The sequence below is a fragment of the Drosophila pseudoobscura genome, chromosome 2 (assembly GCF_009870125.1).
Source record: "Drosophila pseudoobscura strain MV-25-SWS-2005 chromosome 2, UCI_Dpse_MV25, whole genome shotgun sequence".
Taxonomy (NCBI): Eukaryota; Metazoa; Arthropoda; class Insecta; order Diptera; family Drosophilidae; genus Drosophila; species Drosophila pseudoobscura.
Window position 1 is genome coordinate 30,521,861 of NC_046679.1, and position 27,202 is coordinate 30,549,062.

At 47.3% G+C, this 27,202-nt stretch overlaps 6 protein-coding genes across 6 annotated transcripts in view; 4 read left to right on the forward strand and 2 right to left on the reverse strand.

Annotated features, from left to right (window-relative positions):
- The window catches only part of Ino80 (chromatin-remodeling ATPase INO80), a 33,817-nt gene extending 17,055 nt beyond the window's left edge, over nucleotides 1-16,762 (reverse strand). Inside the window, exons 1-11 of the mRNA XM_001359986.5 lie at nucleotides 16,352-16,762; nucleotides 16,094-16,287; nucleotides 13,831-16,031; nucleotides 13,630-13,770; nucleotides 13,389-13,566; nucleotides 12,974-13,332; nucleotides 12,655-12,916; nucleotides 12,424-12,591; nucleotides 694-852; nucleotides 185-287; nucleotides 8-126 (exon numbers count right to left, since the gene is read on the reverse strand). Coding sequence (XP_001360023.4) covers nucleotides 8-126; nucleotides 185-287; nucleotides 694-852; nucleotides 12,424-12,591; nucleotides 12,655-12,916; nucleotides 12,974-13,332; nucleotides 13,389-13,566; nucleotides 13,630-13,770; nucleotides 13,831-16,031; nucleotides 16,094-16,287; nucleotides 16,352-16,640 — 4,173 coding nt within the window. The 5' untranslated portion in view covers nucleotides 16,641-16,762. The remainder of the gene's footprint in view (nucleotides 1-7; nucleotides 127-184; nucleotides 288-693; nucleotides 853-12,423; nucleotides 12,592-12,654; nucleotides 12,917-12,973; nucleotides 13,333-13,388; nucleotides 13,567-13,629; nucleotides 13,771-13,830; nucleotides 16,032-16,093; nucleotides 16,288-16,351) is intronic.
- LOC4803255 (putative serine protease K12H4.7) lies at nucleotides 2,094-3,948 on the forward strand. The gene is made up of 6 exons (XM_001359990.4): nucleotides 2,094-2,323; nucleotides 2,393-2,574; nucleotides 2,640-3,107; nucleotides 3,167-3,339; nucleotides 3,399-3,689; nucleotides 3,752-3,948. The coding sequence occupies exons 1-6, from the start codon at nucleotides 2,123-2,125 to the stop codon at nucleotides 3,856-3,858; spliced, it is 1,422 nt and encodes a 473-aa protein (XP_001360027.1). The 5' UTR covers nucleotides 2,094-2,122; the 3' UTR covers nucleotides 3,859-3,948.
- On the forward strand, nucleotides 4,286-5,994 carry LOC4803254 (putative serine protease K12H4.7). The gene is made up of 4 exons (XM_001359989.4): nucleotides 4,286-4,530; nucleotides 4,587-4,768; nucleotides 4,832-5,299; nucleotides 5,363-5,994. Exons 1-4 carry the CDS (start codon nucleotides 4,306-4,308, stop codon nucleotides 5,925-5,927), a joined length of 1,440 nt encoding a protein of 479 aa, XP_001360026.2. The 5' UTR covers nucleotides 4,286-4,305; the 3' UTR covers nucleotides 5,928-5,994.
- LOC4803256 (thymus-specific serine protease) lies at nucleotides 6,943-8,752 on the forward strand. Its single transcript, XM_033376925.1, is given in 5 exon segments — nucleotides 6,943-7,206; nucleotides 7,267-7,449; nucleotides 7,451-7,917; nucleotides 7,983-8,161; nucleotides 8,225-8,752. Coding segments are annotated over 5 exon segments (1,461 nt in total). The 5' UTR covers nucleotides 6,943-6,978; the 3' UTR covers nucleotides 8,629-8,752.
- Nucleotides 11,276-12,383, reverse strand: LOC4803258 (probable transcriptional regulatory protein MS53_0373). The gene has a single exon (XM_003736885.3). It carries the CDS (start codon nucleotides 12,287-12,289, stop codon nucleotides 11,330-11,332), a length of 960 nt encoding a protein of 319 aa, XP_003736933.1. The 5' UTR covers nucleotides 12,290-12,383; the 3' UTR covers nucleotides 11,276-11,329.
- Nucleotides 16,763-16,828: 66 nt separating the features above from the next.
- Nucleotides 16,829-27,171, forward strand: Aptx (aprataxin). The gene is made up of 5 exons (XM_003736886.3): nucleotides 16,829-17,026; nucleotides 17,093-17,318; nucleotides 17,381-17,545; nucleotides 25,396-25,655; nucleotides 25,711-27,171. Exons 1-5 carry the CDS (start codon nucleotides 16,877-16,879, stop codon nucleotides 26,728-26,730), a joined length of 1,821 nt encoding a protein of 606 aa, XP_003736934.2. The 5' UTR covers nucleotides 16,829-16,876; the 3' UTR covers nucleotides 26,731-27,171.
- The last annotated feature ends 31 nt before the right edge of the window (nucleotides 27,172-27,202 follow it).

A 27,202-nucleotide genomic window follows, 5' to 3' on the forward strand; every position in this document is an offset into this window, starting at 1 on the left:
CCCTCACCTTATTGGGATGTCGTTTCTTGCGATCGTTTTGGCCTGCTGCTGCTGCGACTGCTGTCACAGGAATCGGTGAAGATGTGGCTGTGCTTGAAGGCTCCTGCAGCTTAGCCTCCTGATTGTCTGTAACCAAAAATAGTTCTATAAGTAAATGCATGTTCTAGTGATGTATAAAACTCACATTTCAATTCAATTTCCTCATCATCCAATAGCAATGAGACCACTTCCTTGGGCTTGAGAGTGTCTGGCTTAAAATTGCCGCCACTTATGACCATTCGTTGGATCTGAAATGCAATCACACACAAAAAAATATTATTATTCAAGGCAGGAAGTGCGGGGATAGCGCCAAGTACTTTTAAATGGTAATCAAGAAGGGACTGATTCGAAACGAAACCAATAAATGCACAAGGGAGCCCTAGAGGGCGGAGGAGGAATACTTTATAGAGAACGCCAAAGGCGTAACCAAAATGTCGCCTAACCAATTGTATAATTAATTTCCGGTGTTGGTTTACCATCTCGATGCTCGTGTTTCGTGTACTCGATCCTCAACAACAAAGCACGTGCCTAATATGCGGCAATATACAAAAGGAAAACCTCAAAGCAAACACTCTCAAGAGTGTTTTGCGGTTTTCTCTCCATCTCTCTCTACCTCTCTCTTGGTCTCTGTTGGGGTGTTTCCTGTTCACTCACCTCACTCTTTTCTCTGGCCCGCTGCAGAATCCGCTCCTCGATGGTGCCCTTGCAGATCAGTCGGTAGACAGTCACCTGTTTGGTTTGGCCCAAACGATGGGCCCGATCCATGGCCTGTTGATCGACAGTGGGATTCCAGTCCGAATCATAGAAGATGACCTGCAAAAAGAGGTAGAAATATATATCAGAATAGAGTTTCCTTTGGGGTTAGAATAGAGTTTCCTTAAGGCTTCAAATATAGGGTTCTCTTAAACGAAATTACGTATGCAAATGCGTCTTTCACACGCACATCCTTTCGCTGTTTCTTTGATCAATGAATCGAATCCATTGCCTGCATATTCGATTGTTTCGAATGTTCTATAAACCACTGTGTCGTGTCACGAATGTCTACGCTTTTCCTGTCCCCTCTCTCTGCCGTCTTTGATCTGGAGTAGGAAAAACCATCCACCATCCCCTGTAACCCTTCATTCGAGCTCTACGGCACTTGGTACGTGTTCGGTATAGGCAAGTGTTCCAGCAGCAGCAAATTCTTCAGTTCAGAGCTCAGAATGCAGGGGAGTGGCATTTCCGGCCCAAAAGATGAGTCTAATTAAAAAACGAACTCCTTCTGTGTGTTTTTTCTTGTTATTTGGAACACGTGTTGAGCAAAACGAAGGGCACAAACGAAGGAAGGAAGTTCTCCATTGAATGGAAAATCTATTCATTATTCAGATATCTGTCTATTGAATGGGCATTTTCATGGAGGAGTTTGCAAGGGAAGTCTATCATTAGGAGAATTGTGGAAAGAGTTTTTCAGGAATATTTGCATAAACTTGCTTTAAGATTGCAGAAAGTGTTTGGCAATGCTTGGATGTAATTTCATATGTTGAGATTCCGAAATATTATATAAAGATAAGTTCGAGATTTATAAAGATCTATGACAGATCCTTACACCCATGGAATCTAATAGAAATTTGTGCAGTCATTCAGCTGCAAAGAACTTACATATATATAGCCATAAGATGGACATATTTCCATATCAAAAACTACAATGAAATTATCGCAAATATTACCAACATTATCACCGTGTAAACATCTTGAAAAAATGTACCACTAATTAACAGAGCCCCACTATAACCCTTATCGTATAATGCCATTACCTTTCAAGTGCCACAACCACAAATTGAGTCGAATGAAAGCCTCAATCATTGGATTGTTAATCGAAACAGCACTCGTTCCGAGGAAACTCGCGATAAGGCGGCCCGGCATGGGTTGGTTTTCGCCCAACTACAATCTACTTACGAGTATTTAACCCATTTGGCAATGGTATTATTTACGGGGTTTAAAGAATACCTAATTAAGTGGCTGCGATAAGATTTGGCTTTGGGCTAAAGCACATTCTGGGCGGGAATTAGTGGTGCAACAGTTAGTTCCATTCCAAACCGCGACGATGAAGCTCTGGCTGGCTATCACTTTGGTGGCTCTGGCCCTGGTCGAGACAAAGGGCAGTATCTTTGAGAACACCTTCAAGAGGCTGCATGAAGAGCCGCCACTGCCCTCCAATCAGAATCGTGCGGATGTGGTGCAAACTTTGTGGATTGAACAGAAATTGGATCACTTTGATGAAGACGAGAAGCGCACCTGGCAAATGGTATACCCCAAAGATTAGATCTTATATAACTGAAGATGGTTATATGTTTTTTTGCTTATTTTTTTTCAGCGTTATATGCTGAACGATGCCCTGTATCAATCGGGTGGACCTCTGTTCATTTATTTGGGCGGAGAATGGGAGATCTCTGCGGGGCGAATCACTGGCGGACATATCTACGACATGGCCAAGGAGCACAATGCTCTGTTGGCCTACACAGAGCATCGCTACTATGGCGAGAGCAAGCCCTTGCCGTGAGTGGAGCCTTAAACTCTCGAAATACTCATATTCTTAAAGGTTTTCCTTTGCTTCTTTTTAGAGATCTCTCCAATGAAAACATCCAATATCTGAATGTAAGACAGGCCCTGGAGGACTTGGCTGTCTTTATCCGGACTCTAAAAGCCACTCATGAGGGTCTGTCCGAGTCCAAGGTCATCATTGTGGGTGGCTCGTATTCCGCCACAATGGTCACCTGGTTCAAGAAAGTCCATCCCGATCTGGTGGCCGGTGGCTGGGCCTCCAGTGCTCCGCTCTTTGCCAAGGTTAATTTTGTGGAATACAAAGAAATCACGGGCCAATCCATTGCCCTAATGGGTGGCTCTGCCTGCTATAATCGCATCGAAAGCGGCATTGCCGAAATGGAGACCATGTTCGCCACCAAACGAGGAGCTGAGGTCAAGGCTCTGCTGAAACTCTGCGAACGCTTTGATGTCTATAGCGATCTGGATGTCTGGACCTTGTTCAGCGAGATCTCGGATCTATTTGCAGGCGTAGTGCAGACACACAAGTGGGTTAAAGGATCCTCATTCAATATGCGTATATCTATAATATTTAACTCCTTTCCAGTGCTGGCCAAATCGAGGCCGTTTGCCAGAAGATTATGTCGGGTTCGAATGATCTAATTGGTGTCGCCAGCTACTTGTTGGATGTCTTTTCGGAGAGTGGCGGCAAGTGCAATGAACTAAGCTATGATGCCATTCTGTCACAGCTCCTGGACACCAGCTACACGGGGAATATCAGTGAGTGGCCAGAACAGAAGGACTCTTCCAGCAATACCTCATCTCTTTCTTCCATTTAGTGCGTCAGTGGATCTTCCAGACCTGCAACGAGTACGGCTGGTATCAGACCTCTGACTCTAAGGCTCAGCCTTTCGGCACTAAGTTCCCTGTGGCTCTGTATACCACCATGTGCGGGGATATCTATGGATCGCAGTACAGCAACGAGTTCATTGACAGCCGAGTGGCGGCCACAAATGATTATTTTGGTGGCTGGACTCCCGGTGTGGAGAATGTCTACTTGACCCATGGCCACTTGGATCCCTGGCGGGCAATGGGCATTCAAGATGAAGCTCAGGCCACGGTCATACCCGGTAAGCATATATCTGACAGTCTTTTTAGAAGAAAAACCATAGATGGCATCCCTATCTTACAGAGTATGCCCATTGCAAGGACTTCAATTCGATCAGTGACACCGATACAGCAGAGATGAGGGCTTCCAAGGAACGTATTGCCGAATTGGTCAGGGAATGGATTAAATAAGACTTAGATCCATCTACTAGTTAAAACAGATAATGGACTATTTTTAAGCAATTTAGTTGAATAAACAATTTATTATTGCGAAAAATCGAATGGCGGTATGGGAAATCCATTGAGTGGCTTAGATTTATGAAGGCGCGTGAATAACCTCAGAGATAACCATTTCTATATGGAATACTGAACTTTTATACGCGATTTCACTTCTGTGATTTCTTTCCACTATTTTTCTAATGCCACAAAAGATTCACCTGAAGTCAGATCGATTTACAATGGTCCACAAAAATAGTAGCCTCTAATCGTAGACGTAGCGGAAGGCTATCATATCATGTGCATGGGTCACTCTTATCAGTTGGCTAATATTTACGATCCTCGCCTTATCTTGATAGAGCTAGTTGTCGGTTGTTAACTTAAAAGTGGAATGTCGATCAAATTTTCGATCATTTGTGGACAATGGCTGCCTTTCGATTGGCTGTGGTGCTGCTGGCGCTCTTCGTTGCAGTGTCCCAAGGACTCGACTTACCCAACAAGGATGTCCCCCTGCTGGTCAAGACGCTGCAGAATTTGCATCGTGGCCCACCGAAACAGACCGTGCTGAAGCGCGCGAATGTTCAGGAGAAATGGATCACACAGAAATTGGATAACTTCGATGATGACAACAAGGAGACCTACGAAATGGTATGTCCAAGGAATCCCCTTTCATAGTGGAACCCTTTTCATGGTTTCGTTTTTAGCGTTATCTGGTCAACGATGAGTTCCAAGAGGAGGGTAGCCCCATCTTCATTTATTTGGGTGGCGAATGGGAGATCGAGGCCAGCATGGTCAGTGCTGGACATTGGTACGATCTGGCAGAGCAGCACAAGGGTGTCCTGGTCTATACCGAACATCGTTACTACGGCGAGAGTGTTCCCACATCGTAAGAGATCTTTCAGAGAGGTTTTTTTATTCATTTTGATTGAGTTTTCCGACCACTTTGCAGTACCATGTCCACGGCAAACCTCAAGTATCTGCATGTCAAGCAGGCCCTGGCCGATGTGGCCGAATTCATAAAATCCTTCAAAGCAGAGCATCCCCAGTTGGCCAACTCGAAAGTGGTCCTTGCAGGCGGCTCATACTCGGCCACCATGGTGGTGTGGTTCAAGCGTCTATATCCCGAACTGGTGGACGGTGGCTGGGCCTCCAGTGCCCCTATTTTGGCCAAGGTGGCCTTCACCGAATACAAGGAGGTGGTGGGCCAAGCCTTCCTTCAGTTGGGCGGCCAGAAGTGCTACGATCGCATACAGAATGGCATTGCAGAGCTCGAGTCCATGTTCGACAATAAACGTGGAGCCGAGGCACGTGCCATGTTGAGGTTATGCAACAGTTTCGATGATAAGAACGATCTGGATATTTGGTCTCTCTTTGGCAGCATTTCAAATGTGTTTGCAGGAACAGCCCAATATCAAAGGTGAGTCCCATCGGAAGCCCGGAACCTTTCATTGATGATTGATTGTTTTTTGTATTTTTATAGACCTGGCGATATTGAGTACTACTGCGATTATTTGCTGAGCTTCAGGGATGATGCCACGGCCATTGCCAATTTCGTTTACTGGGGCTGGGGTATGCCCTCCTGCATCGATGCTCGATATTCCAGCACCGTGGATTACTACCTCTGGGCCGTGAATAACTTTGATGCCGGTCGTCCCTGGTATTATCAGACCTGCAATGAGTACGGCTGGTACCAGACCTCTGGCTCCGCGAAACAACCCTTTGGCTCCAAGTTCCCCACCGCCATGTACACCACTCTCTGCGCGGATGTCTTCGGTTCGCAGTTCAGCAACGAGCAGATCAACAGCAATGCCGCACAGACCAACTTGGACTTTGGTGGCATGTCCCCGGAGGTGGAGAATGTCTACATGACTCATGGAGCTCTGGATCCCTGGAATCCCATGGGTCATGGCGTGGCCGAAGGTGCCACTCTCATTGCCAATGCCTCTCACTGTGCCGACTTCAGTTCGATCTCGGCCAGCGACTCGGCGGAGATGCGGGCCTCCAAGGAGCGTCTGGCGGAGCTGGTCAGCGAATGGTTGGCGTAGGATCTTTTTTTGGCCAGAAGAAAATCAAGTCTTTTATTTGTATTCAATAAAGTCAATGTGTATCATAGTTAAGGGTTGGAAATAGTTTGTTCGGGGTAGATATTATGGTTCTTTTGGACAGGAGTTATCTCTTTTCCAAAAAAGGAATTTTCGATAAACGATACAACGGCTTAAAAACTTTTACCTTGACTTCATTACCATTTTTTACTTTTATAAATAAAAAGGAGCTTTAATTTTGAATAAATTACGACCAAAAGTATGCAACAAAAAGGGGTCTGGAATTATTTTGAATTATGATAATTATTTGTAAGCAAACGAACCACAATTTTCTGCTCAGGACATTTTCCATAATTTTTCATTTTTCACTTTAAAACCAAAGTCCACTCCATTCAAAACTTCTCTTCAAAAACCAATCGAAATATTTTTCTATCGCAGCATACGTTTCTCGACATGAAGATACTCCGATACAGAGTTCCTCTACGTGCATTTATGTGTCTCCATATTACAGGAATATATCCGTAATATACTCCATGAGTGCCAGGTATACATATATGTAGAGGATAAGATAATTTGGTGACATTTGTGGAGGTGAGTAACCATGACAAGAGCACCACTTACATCACGTTAATTGAATCCTAAAATAAATAGAGTGCTTTGAGTTGGTCAACAGTTTACTGATTGAGGACGTAATGGAAAAAGTGTACGCGTGCACACTGTCTAACAAACTTCGGGCCTAGAGGTACCTTTCCAGATCTGTGGAACTTCTATCCACAGAAGAATGAAAGACACCAAAGTCAAGATACACTTTCAGATGGATAAGTACAGATCAAACGTGTTACGACTCCTCTACTCTATGTATTTCGTGACCTTGAAATCTTCCAACACGTGAGAAGAAACAGCCAACACTCAAGCTTATCATAGTACGAGTAGTGCCAATATTTGTTTGCTTTCCAAGTCTTATCATAAGTAACTTCTGCTCCTAGTTTTGGAATAAAAAAGGCCGCCTGATGACCTGGGAAATCATTCGCCAGCCTGCAAAGCGTCTAATAAGATGAAGTATACCCTAATAGTGCTAGCTCTACTGGCACCCCTGACTGCTGCCGCCAGTTTGGGGAACCTAGAACTACAGCCAGAACCCAATGCCTTTGTACAGTCCCTTAGGGAACTGCGCAGGGCTCCTCCATTGGAGAAATCGCGAAAGAGAGCCAATGTGGAAACACGTTGGTTCACCCTTAAGCTGGATAACTTCAATGCCGCCAACAATGCCACATGGAAAGATGTGTGAATCGGAAAGCAGTCGCCTTTAAACCAAGCTAACAATCTTGTATGTAATCTTTAGCGCTTGCTGATCAACGAGGATCACTTTACGGATGGATCCCCCATCTTCATTTACTTGGGCGGCGAATGGGAGATCGAGCCGAGTGCCATTACATCTGGCCTGTGGGTGGACATTGCCAAGGAGCACAATGGCTCACTGATCTACACAGAACATCGTTTCTTTGGCAAGAGTTTTCCCATAACGTGAGTGCTTTTTCGAGACAAACCTGAAATACCAGAGCGTACAACAGGCCCTGGCGGATGTGGTGCATATCATTAAGATCCTGAAGCTGGAGGATAAGTACAAGGACTCCAAAGTGATCGTCTCTGGCTGCTCCTACTCGGCCACTATGGCCACATTGATCAGGAAGCTCTATCCCGACATTATTCTGGGTAGCTGGGCCTCATCGGCCCCACTGGAGGCGAAAGTTGATTTCAAGGACTACATGGAGGTGGTTGGACAGGCTTTCGAGCAGCTGGGTGGAAAATACTGCTACGATCTGATCGACAATGCCACCTCGTACTATCAGGATCTGTTTGAGGGCGGCCAGGGCGCCAAGGCCAAGAAGGAGCTGAATCTCTGTGCGAATTTCAATGTGAATAGCAAACAGGACCGCTGGCAGATTTTCAGCACCATAGCCAATGTATTCGCAGGACTGGCACAGTACCAAAAGTAGGTACAAAAGGTACAAGGATCTAAGGAGTGCAGTAAATTTATATAGAAGCCTTTCCCTTTAGACCTGGAAACTATGATCTGCCCAAGTACTGTTCGGTGCTGCGTTCCTTCAGCGACGATGATGCCGAAGCCTTGTCCAAATTCGTGCAATGGCGACTCGGTTACCCGACCTGCCTGAGTGTCACCTATAAGGGCACCGTCAACTACTACAAATGGGCCAAGATAAACTATGAAGACGACAGTGAGTGATATTCTGAAAGGAAGAAGCCTATCCCTTTCTCATCCCTTTCCCTTGTGTTCTCAGGCGGTCTTCCCTGGATATATCAGACTTGCAGCGAATTTGGTTGGTACCAGTCATCAGACAGCGAAAACCAGCCTTTTGGTTCCTCCTTCCCGGCCACCCTCTACACAGACACCTGCCACGATGTTTTCAGCAAGAACTATACCCTCATCAATATCGAGGCTAACATTGCAGCCACCAACAAGGACTTCCAGGGCATCGATATCGCTGTGAAGAATGTCTACTGGACCCAGGGGGGTCTGGATCCATGGAGCAAGGTGGGGGCAGGCATCGCCCAAGGGGCCACCATTATTCCGCAGGCCTCGCACTGCTCCGATCTGGATTCTATAAGTGCCAACGATAGCCCTGAACTTCAGGCCTCCAAGCTGAAGTTGGCACAGCTCGTTCGGGATTGGTTGGCGCAGTAAATCGATCGAAACTGTAGAATTTCTATATACCTATATCTAAATCTTCAAAGTACTTTTTTCTATTTCTATTTACAAATATTTAATCACCACAATTGGTCTCAATGAAGCGAATCTTTAACCTTAACTGAAGTATGCACTTGTCCTTAACAGATAACTTGAGTGGTTTCAATGATTATACCACAAGTTCCATCAGAAGAGCTTGAGGGGTTTCAATGATTAAGGCACAAGTTGCATCCATCAAGCACTTTTTATAGTTAAGTCACGCAGGAAGAGAGATGGCGAGAACTTCAGGCGTTTCAATGCTGAAAACACACTCAAGCACCCTTCACATCTAAGCCACACTAGGAGAGAGAAAGTGAGAAACCAGTGCTGCTAAGACACATTGGAAGAGTCTTGTTGTCCTGTACTGCTAAGACACACTGGGAGAACTTTGACAGAGTGGATTTATACAAGATCCATCCATAGAGAATCAAGAATCTGTTTCTCCTTGTTCTGCTGTTTGTGGATTATTTGCAAATATGATGTAATAAAAATATCGAATTTATGTGCCCCACAAATCCATCAAAATCCACCAAAAGGTGTGACCACTCGGACAGTCCCTCACGGCCATAGATGGTGGGGATATGGAATCCAAAAGATCACCCCATGAATTGCACTAAATTCCGAATCGTGAGGGGAATATCAACAGTCGCTAGATTGTCGACTGGCCCGCCAACCGAAAGACAATGTCATAAATCTTCGTGAACCCAAAACCGAATCAAGTCACGCATTATAATGATCCGATTGGATCAGAGCACACCACAATGTACTATCCGTACTTGCTTATAAATAGTCTTTAAATAGCATTTACTGGTACAACCTGATATCATTTCGAAACGTAAGTGGTACAGTTTTCTCTTCCTTTTACAAAAAAAAAAAAAAAAGAATAAAAAGACTGTGCCGATGAAGAAATGCCAAAGTGTTGAGTTTTTGGTCAAATTATTTTGGTATGCGCCAAAGACATGAACGGGAAATACTTTCAAAATACGTTTCTTGTTTGCAGGAAGGGGCTCTGTTCTTTGCGCTGGTGTTTGAGAAATTATATCGCAAAAGAAATAAAAATTCTTGCCATATTTGCCAAAAGGTTTGGTTTGGTTTGGTTTGGTTTGAGAAAATGTTTACCGCTGAACGGATAGAAGGATGGAAGGAGAAGGTTAATTGCTGGATCGATCGGGTCATATATCTTTTGTTTGCGATTAGGGAATTTGAATGGAGAAAGTTGTGGCCGAAGAGGTTCCCAAAGAAGGCTCCCTTTGTGATCCGATCCGCCCTTCAAACGAAATACCTACAACGAATCAGTCAGAAGGAAGGAGTTTCGCCGCTTCGCCACTTTGGAGCCGAGCCTGAGAACCTGGCAATAAAATGACAAAAGCAGCAACAGCAGCAGCAGGCAAAAGGCTGAAACCAAATTACTCACGGGACAGGCCACGCGGGGCTGTGGCAAATAACAAATCAAAATCAGTGACAAAATGATTTAGGAACCAGGCGAAAATGTTCACACGAAGCAGAGAGCGGGAGAGCCACAGAGGGCCAGCGGCAGCGTCAGAGTCGTAGACGGAGACGGAGTCAGAGTCCAAAAAGAAATCAAAGAACCGCACAAATCGAACAAGAAGTGCTGCCTGCTGTGGTCTTTGCTGCTGCTGCTGCTTATGCTGAGAGGCAGAAAACATGCAAAGATTCTGTTCGATATTGTATCCTTTTTGGCTGAGAATTTGTGGATTTGCTTCGTGGATGGGACTCATTGTTACGCGATGATAAAGATCATCAGAGTAAATCATGGGCCCGCCCCTCCTCTCTGCTTAAATGCTGTGCAATGCATGAACAAGTAGTTCGAGCAAATGGCATACACAGTACAGGGTTTTTCCCTCCCTACCCCTCACCCGGCCCACGTTTCGGGCTTCTCTTTCAGATTTTTCTACTAGGCGACAGTGACAGTCAATGCATATAAGACAATGGCAGAGGAGCTTGGTTATAAGAAGATTTCTCCAAGCTGGCTATGAATGAGAGGTTAGTAAACTCTTTTACTCTTTAGACTTAAAGCTCTGCATTCTACGCAGCTCCCATAGTTCCCAACAGCTTCCATTACTCTGAGTTAAATTTGGACTCGGTACCGAGAATGCAATAACAAAATACACACAGTGTGTGACTGCTGCTCGACTCCGAGTCTAAGCATTGCTTCTCCGCTGCATTTACAGCTATGAATCGCACTGGTTTTGGATGACACTGACTAATATTTATTGTTGAATTGCACACAATTCTAAGGAACCCATTCCCATTGAACTAAAGTATCATCCACTTTGACCATAATCAATTAGTGGAGATCTCAAGCAGTACACTCATCAGATTGCACAATCCATATAGTCATTACTGGAATGTAGCAGCTTTCTATAGCTGGACTTCAGACTTCAGCAGAAGGAGCAGAAGAGGTGCTGCTAGAATTTGTCTTTGATTTTTGTAAAAGGAGTAAAATAAAAGGTGTTCTACCATTTAGAAATCGTTCTGATCTCTACGGCAATCAATGTAGGGGTGCGCAATGTCCCATTAGAAAACGTTGGTCTCATTTATAAGCATACAATGTCCCTCCTACTTTTGGTAAAGGCCATACAGCATTGTCATGTCTACTACTTTGTCTAATATTTCTTTAAATATTTCTTCTTTCTACTTAAATTTGATGGTCAACATTGTCATACACTTTGAATATGTCCTCATCCTGTTTTAGTTCCATCACGAAATCCACGTAGCGTTTAAGGTGGCGCGGGGAGAGCGAAACCAAAGGCTCGTTGGGGCAATGTCCGATCTCCGAGTGATGGATTTTGTAGCCGCTTTGCTTAAGTTTTGCCGCCACGTCGGCCAATTCGTTGGGCGGGCACTTGAAGACGACAAAGCCATTTTCATAGTCGCTTATTTCGCCGGAAGAGGCCTTGCACCACAGGGCATCCGTCTGGACGGTTTGGCTGAAGTCCGAGAAGTTAAGACGCGTCTTGCGGGGCACAATGGCCTTGATGACGCCCGTTTCGGTGAACAGATGCCGATTGTAAAGCCGCGCCTTGTATCGCATCAGCAAGGGGGCCAGTCGCTGCTTCAGTTCCGCGAGGTTGTGCGTCCGAGCCTTGCACACGAGTGCCACCTGATCATCGTTGTAATCGATGGGCACGATAAAGGTGTTCTGGTTCCGTTCGTAGAGCTCGCACTCCTTGAGGATCCGCTGGATGCGGCTGTAGGGCAGCTGCAGCGGCGACAGCTTGGCCCTCAGCGCGTAGTTGTGGTCGGGATCAGTAGAACCGCCACCGCGGTGCACCGCCAGCCGCAGTTCGTGGGCCACCTGCACCTCCTTTGGGGTATCCGGATCGAATTGCATTGGTTTTGTGCTTGACGGCGTGATGAAGGAGGGGCTCTTTTGGCTCAACTTACTTTTGCTTGGCCCTCGTTTGTCTTGCAACGAATCAAACGGGATATTCCAACGGACTCGCTTGCATTCCTCTCTGGACTCCTCCAGTAAATCCCTATCGAGGCCATTCCGCTTGTCCGGCTCCTGCTTGGGCGAGGAGCTGCGCACCAGACTGGGCCTGGACATGTGCGGCTGCATGCTGGCATTCAAATGAGGCAGTCGTTTGTTAGGCATTGTTCTTCGGAAAGAAGTACTTATAATTTTGGTCGGGAGTAGGTTGTTAAATGAAATATGGGGACATGTGATGAAGGGAATTTCCAAGGGAACACACTGATACCTATAGATTTATTTTTATTACATCCACTCACCGTATCTGCTGCTGTTAAATTAATGCCCAATCCTCCTGCACGCGTCGAGAGCAGAAACACAAAGATGTCCGCACGCGTCTGAAAGTCTGCCACCATATCGCGTCTCGCTGAGATCTTGCTGGAGCCATCCAAGCGCATATAACGATGCTTGCGATGCCACATGTACTCCTAAGAACAAAATACACATTATTCAAAGGTATATCAATCCCTTAAACTGCAAGCGAAACGCACCTCTAGCAAGTCTATCATTTTGGTCATCTGTGAATAGATGAGCACTCGGTGGCCCTCCGCCTTGAGGCGTGTGAGTAGTGTGTCCAGGACAAACAGCTTGCCCGCATCGGTGATCAGAGTCTCCTTGTCGGGCACCACAATCGCGGACCAACCACTGCGTGGCTTGCACAGAGCCAGACCAGAGGAGACAAGTTCTCTGCCTACGGCATTCTCGCACTGAACATGACGTATCTGTGTCCAGGCAGCAGCACGACTCTCGCAGCTAAAAGGAAGCCAGTAATCAGAAGAGTATTTCTATTAATTGTTGGGAAAAACTCACTATAAATGCCTATCCACTGCTTGTACGCGTTGACCCAAGCCATAGAGCAGTCGCGGCATGGACAGGGGCTCGCAATGATAGCTCCTGGGCTTCCTCAAACGATGCGGAAACTCTGGCAACAGCATCAGTGTTTGGACCTTAACATCGCTCTTGGCATTCGATTTGGTTTGCACTTCGACCGACTCTATTTCGAGCTCCTGCTTCACCTGTTCCTCCACTTCCACATCCACCAGCTCCTCAATCAGTGTGGATGTCTTTTGTTTGAGTATTTTGGAGCGTGTCACGCGATGCTCAATGGTCTCCTGCATGTTGTAGGTGCAGTAGTCCCCAAAGGAATAAACACTGCTCTCATTGGTGGTCTAAAGTGGGTATAGGTATAAGGATTACGATCTTCAAACGGAGGACAAAAACCTACCATCGCTGTAAAGAGGAAATTCTTGAGTACACTGTCCGATAGCATATAATGCGGCACCAGTTTGTTCTCCAGCATGGGCTCCAGCAGCTGATAGAAGGTGGCTTTCAGATGTGGCCACCATTGGCGGCGATACGACAGTAAAGGATATTTCTCCAGCACTCGACGATGATGCAAAAAACTGTAAAAGATGAGGAGAATATGTAGCAGAGGCAGGGATTCACTTAGCCATTAGCTGCCTTACAAATCAATCAATCCATGCAGTGTGACGTCTAGAATATCCCCCAATGAGAGGTCACAGAAACGCGTGAAGCCAAAGCAGCTCTCGACGCTCACATCCTCGAATAGCGATCTCTGGATGTGCTCCGACTTGAAGATATTGAACCTATCACAAGAAAAGAATAGCATAAATAAACATAAAGCAAATCCTTAGGTATCTACCCACCGATTGTACAGCAAATGCCTACGACTGGGCAGAGCTCTGTGGAGCAGTGCCTCATCGTGGACCAGGCGCGGCACCACATACTCCGCACAGCGCATGAAGAACGGACTCCTGGCATCACGACGCTCAAAGAGCTCTGGATGGTTGCACACCTTGCGGAACTGCATCACCAGATTCATCAGATTGGAGGACGCCGATGAAGGGGCACTCGAGCCACTCGTCAAATGCAGCAGATCCTCGATCCGAATCTTCTGCTTGAGGGCGCGATACAGCAGCTTTTGGCGTATGGTCAGGGGGCAGTAGACCATGATCTCGATCTTGTCCGACAGCTCGTTCTCCACATCTTTCTTGATGCGACGCAGCATGAACGGCTTGAGGATCATGTGGAGGCGAGAGATCTGCAGTTCGTCGATGCCCGTCTTGTTCTCGGCGTGCGATTCAATGTCCTTGGAGAACCACTCGTTGAACTCGTCGTGGGAGTCGAACAGCGTCGGCATAATAAAGTGCAGCAGTGCCCACAGCTCGGCCATGCTGTTCTGGATCGGAGTGCCGCTGAGCAGCAGCCGATTGCGACAGCTGAAGCCCAACAGCAGCTTCCAGCGCTGCGAGGCGGCGCTCTTGATGGCTTGCGCCTCGTCCAGCACCATGTACTGCCATTTGATGCGATTAAAGTACTTGTAGTCACTGACCACCAGCTGGTAGGAGGTGATCACCACATGGAAGCTGGCATCGCGCGTGTGCAGTTGCTTCTGGTCCCAGAACTGGCGCAGGATCTTCCGCTCGCTGGGCGAGCCCCAGTACGGGACCACATTGAAGTCCGGCACAAACCGGGACATCTCCTGCTGCCAGTTGTGCAGCGTGGAGGCAGGCGAGATGATCAGAAAGGGACCCCACACGCCATAATGCTCGGCAATGTGACAGAGGAAGGCTATGGACTGGACGGTTTTGCCCAGACCCATCTCGTCGGCCAGGATGCCGCTGATTCCCTGGTCGTAGATGTTTGCCAGCCATGTCATGCCCTTGATCTGATAGCCCTTGAGTGTGCCCTTGAACATTTGCGGCTGTGGCAGGTCCTTCATCTCGGCACGCGCCTCTGGCTGTAGGTCCTCCTCCTCCTCTTCCTTTTTGGCGAACACATCGAAGGCCTCCATGGCCTCCTCCTCGTCGTCGCACTCTCCCCGCTTCTTGGGGAACACATCAAAGGCTCGCGTCTTGTCCAGATCTCTCTGCATGGCCGCCTCGGCGTGCTCCTTGGCCAGCTGCTTCATCTCCCCTGGATCGTAGTCATCTGGGACGGCCAATCGTGCATTGGTCTCCTCATCCAGCTGGCTGAGAATCCTCAGTTGATCCTCCTCCGTGCCCTGGCCCAGCTTCTTGGACATGAAGTGCGCATACAGCTCCGTTTGGGTGATCAAAAAGTTGAGCTTTCGCTGCTGTCGCTTCACCTCGATCAGCTCCACATCCTGCTTCCGTTGCTCCTCTGCCTCGCGCTCCTGCTTTCGTTTCTGGTCGCGCTCCACCCGCTCGTAACGCTTCCAGTAGGCCAGCATTTCGCGGGTGAGGCGCTTGGCTCGCCACACAGTCTCCTTCATGATCCGCTGCGAATTGATGGCCCGCTGGCGCACCACCTTGGAGCACATGGAGGCCACACGCTTGCAGTTGGCCAGCATCTCCTTGTGGTTGTTGCTAGTGATGCGCTGCAAGCGACCGCACTCCTTCTTCGACATAATCTGCCAGATTCGGCGACGTCGCGCGGCCAAGGCGGCGGGATTCTTCCGCTTGCGTCGCACTTTGGTCACCTGCCCATCGGGCCCGCCCACCACATCCACCTCCTCCTCGATCTCCTCCTCTTCGGGAAAGTCGAGCGCGAGGCTGGCCAGCTCTCGTTTGTAGTCGACCACGCCATTGTCGTCGTCCTCCTCGTCGTTGGTGGGCAGCGTGTCGCCATAGGTGTACCTTCCCAGCTCTGAGGGCGGCACCTCTCCGGACTCTGGCGAGTTCATGATGGTCGTTTGCTTCTTGCGTCCGCGACGCTTCTGTGGTTTCGGGAGCTTCGGGGCCTGGGCCTCTGCCAGGCGGGCCATGAGTATCTCCTGTTTGGTGCGACGCCTGCGCTTGCGCACACCCGCAGTGGCCTGCTGCCGCTCGGCATAGATGTCATGGTTGGACAGCAGACTGCTGCCGTAGTAGGCATATTGGGCATTCTGTGGGAATCGGATCAAAAGGGGATTAGCACGTGGAATCTCCTTCAATTTGGGGCTCCTACCGTGGGCTTCTTGTAATAGTTCTTGCGCTGACGCTGCTCGCGTATATGCTCGCGCAGTATCTGATGGATGTACTCGTCCTCATTAGTGACGGCCTCATCGCTCTCCGTGTCACTCAGTAGGAGATCGTACAGCCACTCCCTGTCGCTGGTCAGGTCATTGAAGTTGTACAGCTGCGCCTTGACACTCTGTCGTTCTGGTGGGTCAAACACAAATCAATGCCAGACACTCCTTTCCCCTTTCCCTGCCCCCACACTCACCTTCTTTGCTGCAAAACAATCGCTTCTTGCAGCGCTGCGACGCCTTCTTGCACTTGACCACGCCCACCGTGGAGGAGTCATCGGAATCGGATTCGGGCTCTGCTTTCAGCTGTGGGAGCCCCGGTTCGTCCGTGTCGCTTTCATCGTTGCTGCTGCTCAGCGGCTGCTTGAGCACCCGCTTGGCCATTTCCATGAAGGGCCGCATATTGAGGGCCACCTCCAGGCGCTGTATGTGCGGCGGTTCGGCCATGATGCGGGTCTTTATGTCTCTGTTGGTGCCGCTGGCCATGGCGCTGCTTTTAGTCAGCTTTTATGCACAATTATCACGTAATTTGCAAGATGGTTCGCCATGCGTCCGTCCCAGGGTAAACAATTCCACGCATTAGTGTGGCCGAAGTTTGCGCCGGCATTGCAAAAATACTGTTAGGGATGGCTAATAAATATCGATATATGCGTATTGGTATTTTTGAACGATATTTAGATGCACGCCTGCATACGAAGAGGCAAGAAAAACAAATAGACATAATGTGGCGTTTTAATCTGATAAACACTATTGCCGATCAGGCCAATTGGATAATTTCCTCGGATGTGGCCATTGTCATAGCCGATAAGTATCCGAAAGCGCAACATCACTATCTGGTGCTGCCCAAGGCGGAAATTTCGTCCGTTTTTAATGTAAGGCTAAACCCCCGCCGCATACACCCAATGGAATGCATCTAAGATATCTGTTGTTGTTTTTAGCTGACCCGAGAGCATTTGCCACTGTTGGAGGAACTGCATCTGCTGGCCCGCAACGTTGTCGAAGTGCGCGGCCAGCAGTGGAATGACTTTAAGGTGGGCTTCCATGCCGAGCCGAGCCTGGAACGCGTGCATTTGCATGTGATATCCCAGGATTTTGTGTCGCCATGTCTAAAGAGGAAAAAGCACTGGACCTCCTTCAACACGGCACTGTTTGTGCCATACGAAGGTAAGAGAACCAACCCCACCCCCACCAATCGTCATAGATGCAAGAAAATCTTTTTCTTTCAGAACTGCGCGACAAGCTTCAGTCGGAAAACAGTTTCCAGCGCCTGCCGCCGCATGCGTACCATAAACTGCTGGACTCACCGCTTCAATGCAATCAATGCGAACGCATATGCATAAATTTGCCCAAACTTAAGGAGCACTTGCTGGAGCATCTTCTAAATAAGAGTGGTATTTGACGAGGCTGCAAAAGACGGTGACAGCAGAAGAGAGATACAAGTTAGATTAAATAGAATCGACGTTATTGTAATGTTTATTCTTTATTATTTACTCGTCGAAGCGAGATTTATTGTTCCTCGTTGGAGGTCTAAGAGAATCTAAATTTACATAAAAATGAAAGTCTTAATATTAAGTCCCCGGCCGCCGGCTGCGCAGTCGCCGGTGCATTAATCTGCTGACATGGCACACGCGCCGGTGTTATGTTGAGCAGCGGCAGTTTCCCACGTTCCACGGCCCCATGGTTGTTGTTGGGCCGTCTGGGCAAGTGTTTCCGTCAACGCTGCAACTCTCGTGTTCTATTACGCGACGAGGCATGTGCTGTATTTGGTTCATATGAAGGTGTTTAAGCTCATTGACCCGCTGTAGGGTCGAGAACCAAATGCAGAGGGAGGGGTATCCGGCTGGATCGGATAACTACTCCCCCCCTTGAGCAGTCGCCGTCCCCGGCGCACTTAGTCTTGCCATTAATCCATTGATTTGCCGGGCGTCGCGCTTCTTCGTCAAATATAGTCTGAGCATGGCCATGCCACATACTAGGCCACAAATACCTAGTCCTAGGCAGAATGCAAAGATTGGTCTGGAACGTGAGGACACCTCTTCCTTTATCTCCTTGATGAAGTTGAGGTTCTCCTCGCTCAACTGGTGGAGGAATGGCAGGCTCAGCACCCTTTTATGCTCGGTAACATTTAGCAAGGGTGAAGATGCAACTCCTGGGTATCGGCTCTGAACGTTTTTGCGATTCTGATAGCGTGAACCATTTATGACGGCATAATCGTTGAATGTGATTAGATGCGTCCCTGAAATGTTGAGCGCCGCGCTGCCGTCGAAACTTACTGCTGCTGGGTGATCGTTGATGATAATGATCCCGTCGTCGACCAGTGTGATGGCGCTGAGGTGGCTGGGTTGCGACTGGCAGTGGGCCACGCCACCAGAATATAATCCTTGGGCACAGGAGTCCTTTGTCGACGTTTCGCAGAATGTTGTCGTGGTCGTCTGTTTGCAGTCCGACACTGTTACTATCTGGTCGTTGCAGTCGGCGACGATGTTATCGTCAAGTCGAAGGACGGTGCCGTTGTGGGCGACCGGGAAAATAGTTATCTTTTTGCAAATGTACTTAATCTTAGGGAATTGAATGACAAAGTGTATTATGCTATTTGATTGAAAAACTTTGATTTTAGATACTTCTAAAATGTTAGTTACGATAACATTGGTGAGCTGATTAGAGAAAATAGAATTCAAGTCATCATGGTCTAATATGACCGGATTGATTACGTTAACTTTTGCGAGGGAAATGGTGAGCATGAGATTACTTAGTTCGGATGCCAACATTCTGTTCCTAGCCAGCAAGGTCTCGTACAGGTGAGCCGAGTCAATTTGCTTTCCCTTTGCTGCCTCTAGCAACTTATTGACTGAGTCTGTTAAGCGGTTGATTTGCTCCTGAGACTTAGAATTTATGCTTATCTGCCTGTTATTCGATTCAATAAGTTGGGCCTCGTTTATTCGTATCTTTTCTAAGTCGTCCGCGTCCGGAGTTCCGGCTACCACCTTTAAGACCGAGCCCAGGATGTTTAGGCTCCTAGCAACTCTGTGGTGCACGCTAATCGTGGCTAACATATTTCGGATATGGTCGGTATCCACCACTAGTAGTTTTCGCATGTGCGACTGTGGAAACATCTCGGTTAAATTTGCGGTCTCGTCCGCCATTCGTTCGTAATCCGTTAAATTTGTCGAATGCCTAAGGTAATTTATTTCGTCCCATACGAGTATGTCGCCGTCCAATATCGGTACGTAGTCAGAATGTGAGTAGTCTGTTATGCGAGCGTTTACCAAGGCCACCAGAAGGATTATCATGTGAAACAACCTAAGGAATGAAAGAAAAGGTTGCTTGGTAATCTGTGATCGAGTCTCTAAGTATGAATGTAAAGGGAGCGTAAAAAATAGTCGGCTGAGTGGAACGCTCACGTATGGGCATAGGGGCATTACCTAAGATTGTCTTTGTGCACAACCCTCCCCCTAATTAGGACCGTTGTCCCCAAGTCCGCTTCTACCGTTTCTTCCACGTACAACGGGGTTAGTTTATTTCCGAGGCGTCTGTTGGTTTTCATTAGTACCTTATCACCTACTCTAAAAACTCTGTTCTGACGCGATCGGTTGGCTCGATTGTTCTGCACAATCTGAGCTTTCCGTACCCTGTTCTGTACCTCGCTGTGAAATTCTGCTGCAGCGGCGTTTAAAATATCGATCGGCTTCTTGTTGGTTATCGAGTGTACCGACCTGTTGTACTCCACTGTTGCCTGGAGGAAAAGGTCGACTGTGTCGACGATTCCCTTCGCTATCTTGAGGCATCTCGCGATTTCCAACAGAGTACTATGGAATCTTTCAACTTGGCCGTTTGAAGTGCTGTGGAGGGGAGGAGCATTCACAATGTGGGCTCCGAAATTGTCTCGCAGAAGTGACCTGATGGTTTCTGAATTCAGCGATGGTTCATTGTCGCAATATATTTGTCTAGTGTTGGGGAAAATGTTCATAAGTTGCAAGAGTGGAGCCTTTATATCCGCAATCGTGCGGGAAGCTATCGGTTGTACGATGGCAAATTTCGAGAATTTGTCCACGCATGTTAGGAAGTACTTCCTATCTGTTGAAAAAATGTCGACGTGAAGCATTTCTCCAGTGAACGAAGGGACTGGCGTTGGTCCCAGCTCCTGTTTTTTTGGATGCCTATCGTACTTTGCTCTAGAACAAATCCTGCAATTCATGACTACCTCGCTTGCGAGTTTAGTCATTTTTGGGAAATAGTAATCGGCCAAGACCTGTTTTACGTTTTCCTGAGCAGCTCTATGTGCTCGATTGTGTTCGATTGTGACAATCTCCTTTCTTTCATTTTCATTGAAAATGTCTGTGACCAGATTCTTGCAATGCCAGAACTTGGTCGACGGGAAGGCGCGTACTAGCTCATGCTGAATGCAGGCTAGAGTCGGAAAATCACAGTGGATCGCGTTTACAACCGTAGGGTTTACTGAGGTCTTCACGACCCCAGTGAGCGCATTTTTGTCCGTAAAATTTATTATGTGTCGCGTTTTTTCCCCGAAAAGAATAAACATCTGCTTTAGAGGAAAACGCGCCGCTTCTAGGACGATTTGATTCCTAAAACAATTGACAGGTTTGTCTGTCGTTTCTATCGTGTAAGTCAAAGACGCTTCGCTGTGTATTGTCGCTGCGTCAGATGGTGGCGCGCTGTCTTCCAATGCATTGATGTTTTGTCGAGACAATGCGTCTGCGACATGGTTTTCTTTGCCTGGCTTATAGAAAAGCTTGGCACCGAGCTCGTCAATGCGTGCCTTCCAGCGTTTTATTTTAGAGTTAGGGTTTCCTTCGGAAACCGCGAACGTGAGTGGCTGGTGGTCAGTGAACACATTAATGTCCCTGACTCCGTAAATGTAGTGACGAAGCTTCCCCAAGGCCCACACAATTGCTAAAAGCTCGCGTTCATTGGTAGCGTAGTGACGCTCACCTTTCTTTAGTGTCCTTGAAATCATAGTTATTGGGCGGCCGCCTTGTGAAAGGACCGCCCCGATGCCATAGGCAGAGGCGTCGGTCGTTAGGTCGAACGGTTTTTTGTAATCTGGGTACATCAATATTACGTTTTCTGATGCCAGAATGTTCCTTAATTTCTGAAAGGCGTGTCGTTGGACCTCGCTCAAAATTATAGTGGTTTTTTTTGATTTGTATTTGCTGATGGACCCATTTTCCCCTTTTAAAATATCAGAAAGCGGTCGGGCAATTGACGCGAAATCTTTCACGAAGCATCTGTAGTAACTTGCCAGGCCCAAGAACGACCTTAGGCCGAACAACGTTGTTGGCTCGACGTACTCCTGGATGGCCTTCACCTTCTCAGGGTCCGTCCTCGTGCCTTCGTTAGTCACAATAAAGCCGAGGTATTCCACGCTTGTCTTAAAAAAATTGGACTTCTCTCGAGCGACTCTCATGTTGGCGTCATAGAGGCTTTTCAGCACCCAGTCGACGTGTTTAACATGGTCGTCTTGAGACTTGGAGAAAATAATTACGTCATCGACATAGACGTAGCATGTTTTGCCGATTTGTTCGCGCAAAACATCATCGATTGCTCTCTGGAAAATGCTACCTGCATTTCGTAGACCAAAGGGCAGTCGGCAAAACTCGTACTTCCCTCCATTTACGGAAAAGGAAGTCTTTTCTCGGTCGCGCTCCGCCAAGGTTATTTGGTGGTATCCAGACTTCAAGTCCAGTGTTGTGAAGTATCTGGCAGTACCCAAGTTTGCTAAGATCATTGAGATGCTTGGCATCGGGTATTTGTCGGCCACTGTTTTTTGATTGAGCTTCCGAAAGTCCATTACGAGACGTTTCTTCTTATTGCCCGCTTCATCAGTGCCTTTTTTGTCGACCACCCATATAGGATTATTATATGGCGATCTGGATTTGCGAATGATTTTGTCTTTCAAAAGGCTCTTGACCTCTGATTCGACAAAATCAGCTACACCCATAGGGTACGGGTACAGCTTGGAGTAAATTGGTTCGTCGTCCACAGTGCGGATAGTGGCCACGACCGAAGTATTATAAGGCAGAGACCCGTTAGGGTCGGCAAATGCCTTACTCCTCTTATTTAACATTTTTATAAAGTCCGCCCTTATGGCTGGGGGAGCATCGACGTCAATAACGTTTGTGTGGTTGACGTCTATGCACTTGTGGAATTTGATTACCTCAGTCGTGTTACCGAATCTGAGTGTACCGCTCTTTAAGCACAATGTCGCCCCTACCTGCGATAGCAGGTCAAGGCCAATGATGCCGTCAAATGATGATAATGATTCTAACAAAAAAAATGGGGAGGTCTTGCCGAATATTGACAGAAGGCATTTCTTCGAAATTTCATTTGTCCCGTTGATTGAGTAGACGGGAAAGGGTGTCTCGACAGGGATGACGCCGCGAAGCCATTTACACGGCTTGATGTAATTCTTTGACGCACCCGTGTCTATGAGAAGCTTCATATTAATCCCTGCTATTTTCCGCCAAACGAATGGCAGCAGGGATCTTCCCCTAAAAAATTCACTGAGTCGCTCTCGTACTCTAATTCGCCCTCCGCTTCTATCTCAGCGACAGCTTCGGCCGCAGCCCCATTGTAGGCCGTGTCAGTCTGGTTGTCCCCGGTTGTAGTGTGCTCTATCCTCTGCTGCCAATTTCTCGAGGTGCGCTCTGACGCGTTTGTTTTCCTCGTAAAATTTTGACTGCGTCCACCCGACCCGAAAGGTTTTTGGTAAGCAGTGGGCAGTCTGAGTTTGGAAGAAGAAGGATCTACATCCATGGGCTCCGGGCCCTGGGCCCGAGTCCTGCCGCTATTGGATCGTTGGTTGGATCTTCCCTGCTGGGCGATCGACGCGTCTTGCCTTTTGTCGTAATGAGGACTTTTATAGGAGTCCACAGCTCTAGTTTGCCTAAAATTGCCCTGGAGTTGCGCTTGAGTTTGGCGCTGGCCCGTTTTTTGGGCCTTTTCCTCCATGGCCCTAGCGTAATTTGCAGCCAAAACGCTGCGATCCTCGCTGGATTCCGCCGCTTCGGCAAGGGCCAGAGCGGTCTGCAGATCTTTCGGTCTTGCCGGAAATACTGCTGTTTTCAATGTTCTTCTTAAGCCTGAAACGAATACGTCTAAAGCGTCGTCCCTAGCTTTCTCGTTTAGAATGCCCGCTGCGACCGCATTATGGACCATTATGTTTTTGTTGGTAATGAGAGAGAGCTGCTTCTCAATCTCGTCATAGTATTCCGCCAAGGACAGGTTTCCCTGCCGCATGGTGGCCAGTTTTTGTTGTATCACGCTCACTGGAGTTTTGTCGGAATACGAACTATCCAATCTATTCAAAATTGCCTTGAAATTTAGGACTGTATTGAAGGATGACAGGACGTTATTTGCGGCACCTTTTATTTTATTCCTGATGATGCCTGTCGCCATGTAATGTCTAGCGCTGCCCTCATAGGGCTCGAAAGTTTTATAGGCCGCCAGCGCTGCCTGGCGCCAAGCCACATAATTTTCCTGTTTGCCGTCGAACTCGGGGACGGACTTAACCATGTCCAATGGCTGATCACACTGGACATCGGGATTTATTTCTATCTCCTTATACGCTTCAACTTTCGGGGCAGGCGTACCTGTGCTCAACTGAGCAATCTCGGCTTGTAATTGCTGTAACCTGGTCTCAAACCGCGAGGCCTGATTTTGCAGTGCGGCCTCTATAGCTGCTGCGAAAGTTGCCGGATCCATGATGTCCGGGGAACGTTCGTGGCTTTCAGTCAAACGGAGGCCACTAAGACACAAACGTAAACTATCGTCGCTATCGGATTGTTCTTGCTTGCTATCCCCTGGGTCTTGCAGGTCCCCACACAGTGAAACTAAGCTATCAGACCGCTTAAAGGACTTGAGGTCACTATTGGAACTGTTAGGGCTATCGCCCATTAGCCACTTCTTATTTTATTGTATTTTTTTTTTTTTTTTTTTTTAATGAATTTGATTTTGATTTTAAATATCTCAGCTGACCGCTCAGTTTTATTTTATTTTTATTGGGTCGCGATTACCCAAAATACTTGAATAAAATTTTATAAAAAGAGCTCACTTACATGGTTTTCTGCGGTTTATACCGTGTTTTATTTGACTTAATTATTAGTTTCCTTTGATTAATTATTAATTCCTTTGTGGGTGGCGATGAGGGAAGCGAGGGATCATCCTTCAGCTTGTTGGTTTTAATTTTTGAGGCGAGGGATTGCCCTTCAGCCTGCTTTTTCTTTCGTAGACGTTGATGCCGGGAGCGAGGGATTGCCCTTCAGCTTCTTCCGGGTGTGGTTTTTTTTTCACCTTCAGCGAGGGATTGCCCTTCAGCTTGTTGTTTGGTTTTTTGAGGCGAGGGATTGCCCTTCAGCCTATTTTTCCTTCGTAGATGTTGATGCCGGGAGCGAGGGATTGCCCTTCAGCTCCTTTAAATGTAGGTTTAATTATTTATTTCACCTCACTTGTTGTTTATTACACTTGCGGCGTTAGCTCGCTAATTTAGTAGTAGAACCTCGAGTTGGGTAAGCACTTTTTATGTTTCTTTTATTTTCGTTAAGCCCGAAGCGTTAGCTTACGAATTTTTACTAAATAATTACTCGCGTTGGATAAAATTCCGTTGGGCGCCAGTTAGATTAAATAGAATCGACGTTATTGTAATGTTTATTCTTTATTATTTACTCGTCGAAGCGAGATTTATTGTTCCTCGTTGGAGGTCTAAGAGAATCTAAATTTACATAAAAATGAAAGTCTTAATATTAAGTCCCCGGCCGCCGGCTGCGCAGTCGCCGGTGCATTAATCTGCTGACATGGCACACGCGCCGGTGTTATGTTGAGCAGCGGCAGTTTCCCACGTTCCACGGCCCCATGGTTGTTGTTGGGCCGTCTGGGCAAGTGTTTCCGTCAACGCTGCAACTCTCGTGTTCTATTACGCGACGAGGCATGTGCTGTATTTGGTTCATATGAAGGTGTTTAAGCTCATTGACCCGCTGTAGGGTCGAGAACCAAATGCAGAGGGAGGGGTATCCGGCTGGATCGGATAACTTACATACTTCTCTCGCTCTCTGGGCGTCTAAATATCGGTGCATTCACGCAAACATATCGATAGATTTGTGTTGGTGTTGGTGGTTCAAAACGTTTTTCTTGAACTGAAGGCTGTCTCTGTTTTTTCCAGTGCAGCTAGTTCGCTCCATAAGAATTTTGGATCCAGTGACTCATGGCTATTTTTTTTTACCGGCAGACGGACAGCAGAAAAGTGTGATTTACACGAAAATTGAAACATCCAAAGACAAAATTAACATAATGGACGTCACAGAGAAAAATAAAATAAAAATGGATCATATAAAGCAGAACATACGCAACGAACTGAGGAAGAAGATCTTGGACAAGAATCACATTCTTATCGAAAGCGACAGGGCGGTGGTGGTGAAGGCCGACTATCCCAAAGCGCAGTACCACTTTCGTGTGGTGGCCAAAGAGGATATCGAGGATGTGACCAAGGTAAGCGACTATCCATTTTAGTCTCAAAATACTGATAATTTGGTTCTGCCAACAGCTGACCAGCGATCATCTGCCGCTGCTGGACCACATGATGGAGCTGGCCGTCCAGATCATTGGGAAGCAGGACCACTTGCCGTCACGCAATTTTCGCATTGGCTTCAAGGCGGACCCGTTCTGGGACCGGCTGAACATGCACGTTATATCCGATGACTTCTACTCCCTGTCGATGAAGCGCATCAAGCACTGGAACAGCTTCAACACCGAGCTGTTCCTGCCTTTCCAACAGGCCTACATGATGCTGGACAGTGAGGGCGCTATTGAGACCCTCTCCGAGGTGGAGTTCCAAAAGCTGAAGGAACAAACGCCTCTCCACTGCAATCAGTGCGACTTTCAGTCCCCATTGTTGTTGGCTCTGAAGGCCCATCTCTTCACTCATTGGCAGGACAAGGAATCCGAACGTCGGACAAAAAAGCAAATGGAAGATATTGTCAAGTTGCTGGACGAAGCAAAACTGGAGGACACCGCCAAGCCGGAAGCGGCATCATCCCGCGAGGAGCACGAGATCACCGCCAGCACCAGTCAGAAGTCTATGGATCAGAACCAGCCAGTGGGTGCCGATGCCAATGCGTACCACCAATGCGGGCCACTTGTAAACTTGATGAATCTGCAGCACATCAATAACCCATTCAGAAACACGCCGGCTCGTTTCGGTATAGCCGCGAAGACTCATCCACAGCCTACAAATTCCATGTATGCACCGCGTCCACATCGGGCCGGCAACCCCTTGGCCTATGCGCCGCGACCACAGCAGGGCGGTAACCCCTTCAGAAACATGCCGCCGCGTCCACAGCTGGGCGGAAACCGCTTCGGACCGCATTTAAATCGCTTCGGACCGCAATCAAAGGACATGAGGCCTATGTTTGCTGCACCCAACCAACAGCCTAGATTTGGTCCAAAACAACCACAGAATCAGCGTCCTCGTGCTCCAAATCAACCACAGAACCAGCGTCCTCGTGGTCCAAATCAACCACAGAATCAGGGGACTCGTGCTCCAAACCAATCGAAGTTCCAATAGAAAAACAAACCCAAAAACAATAGGAACAAACCGGCTGCCAATGCGGGCCAGCCTGCACCGATGTAGGGGCTACATCGATCTTGCAAGCAAGGTAAAAGACGCCTTCTAGCGTGTGCCTTATAAATGGTAACAAAATCTATAATTTTTATTTCTGAAATACTGAATCCGAGACTAGAAACTATATATCGAATATAATACCAAAACGAAACTAAAACTCATACAGGAAACCATTGCAAAAGCAATTTAGGATTAAATCAGCATTTTTTATAAGGAACGACAATAAGTTAGCGTTCATTCCATTTAGACTATCTGCCAAAAACATAAACTTCCTAAACAATCAAATATGTTCAAAAATAGATTACAAATCGAATTTGATGTAATTATTTGTATGCCTAAATGTCAAAGGTTTGTCTCAATAAATATCAGACATTACAAACGCCACGAATCATCCAAGCAAAGTTCAACATATAGT

Coding starts and splice junctions, on each gene's coding strand:
- LOC4803255 (XM_001359990.4), top strand. CDS start 2,123: ATGAAGCTCTGGCTGGCTATCACTTTGGTGGCTCTGGCCCTGGTCGAG. Junction 2,324..2,392: donor AGAAGCGCACCTGGCAAATG/GTATACCCCAAA, acceptor ATTTTTTTTCAG/CGTTATATGCTGAACGATGC. Junction 3,690..3,751: donor TCAGGCCACGGTCATACCCG/GTAAGCATATAT, acceptor CCTATCTTACAG/AGTATGCCCATTGCAAGGAC.
- LOC4803254 (XM_001359989.4), top strand. CDS start 4,306: ATGGCTGCCTTTCGATTGGCTGTGGTGCTGCTGGCGCTCTTCGTTGCA. Junction 4,531..4,586: donor ACAAGGAGACCTACGAAATG/GTATGTCCAAGG, acceptor TTTCGTTTTTAG/CGTTATCTGGTCAACGATGA. Junction 4,769..4,831: donor GGCGAGAGTGTTCCCACATC/GTAAGAGATCTT, acceptor ACCACTTTGCAG/TACCATGTCCACGGCAAACC.
- LOC4803258 (XM_003736885.3), bottom strand. CDS start 12,289: ATGCCTAACAAACGACTGCCTCATTTGAATGCCAGCATGCAGCCGCAC.
- Aptx (XM_003736886.3), top strand. CDS start 16,877: ATGTGGCGTTTTAATCTGATAAACACTATTGCCGATCAGGCCAATTGG. Junction 17,319..17,380: donor ACTGTTTGTGCCATACGAAG/GTAAGAGAACCA, acceptor TTTTTCTTTCAG/AACTGCGCGACAAGCTTCAG. Junction 25,656..25,710: donor ATATCGAGGATGTGACCAAG/GTAAGCGACTAT, acceptor TTCTGCCAACAG/CTGACCAGCGATCATCTGCC.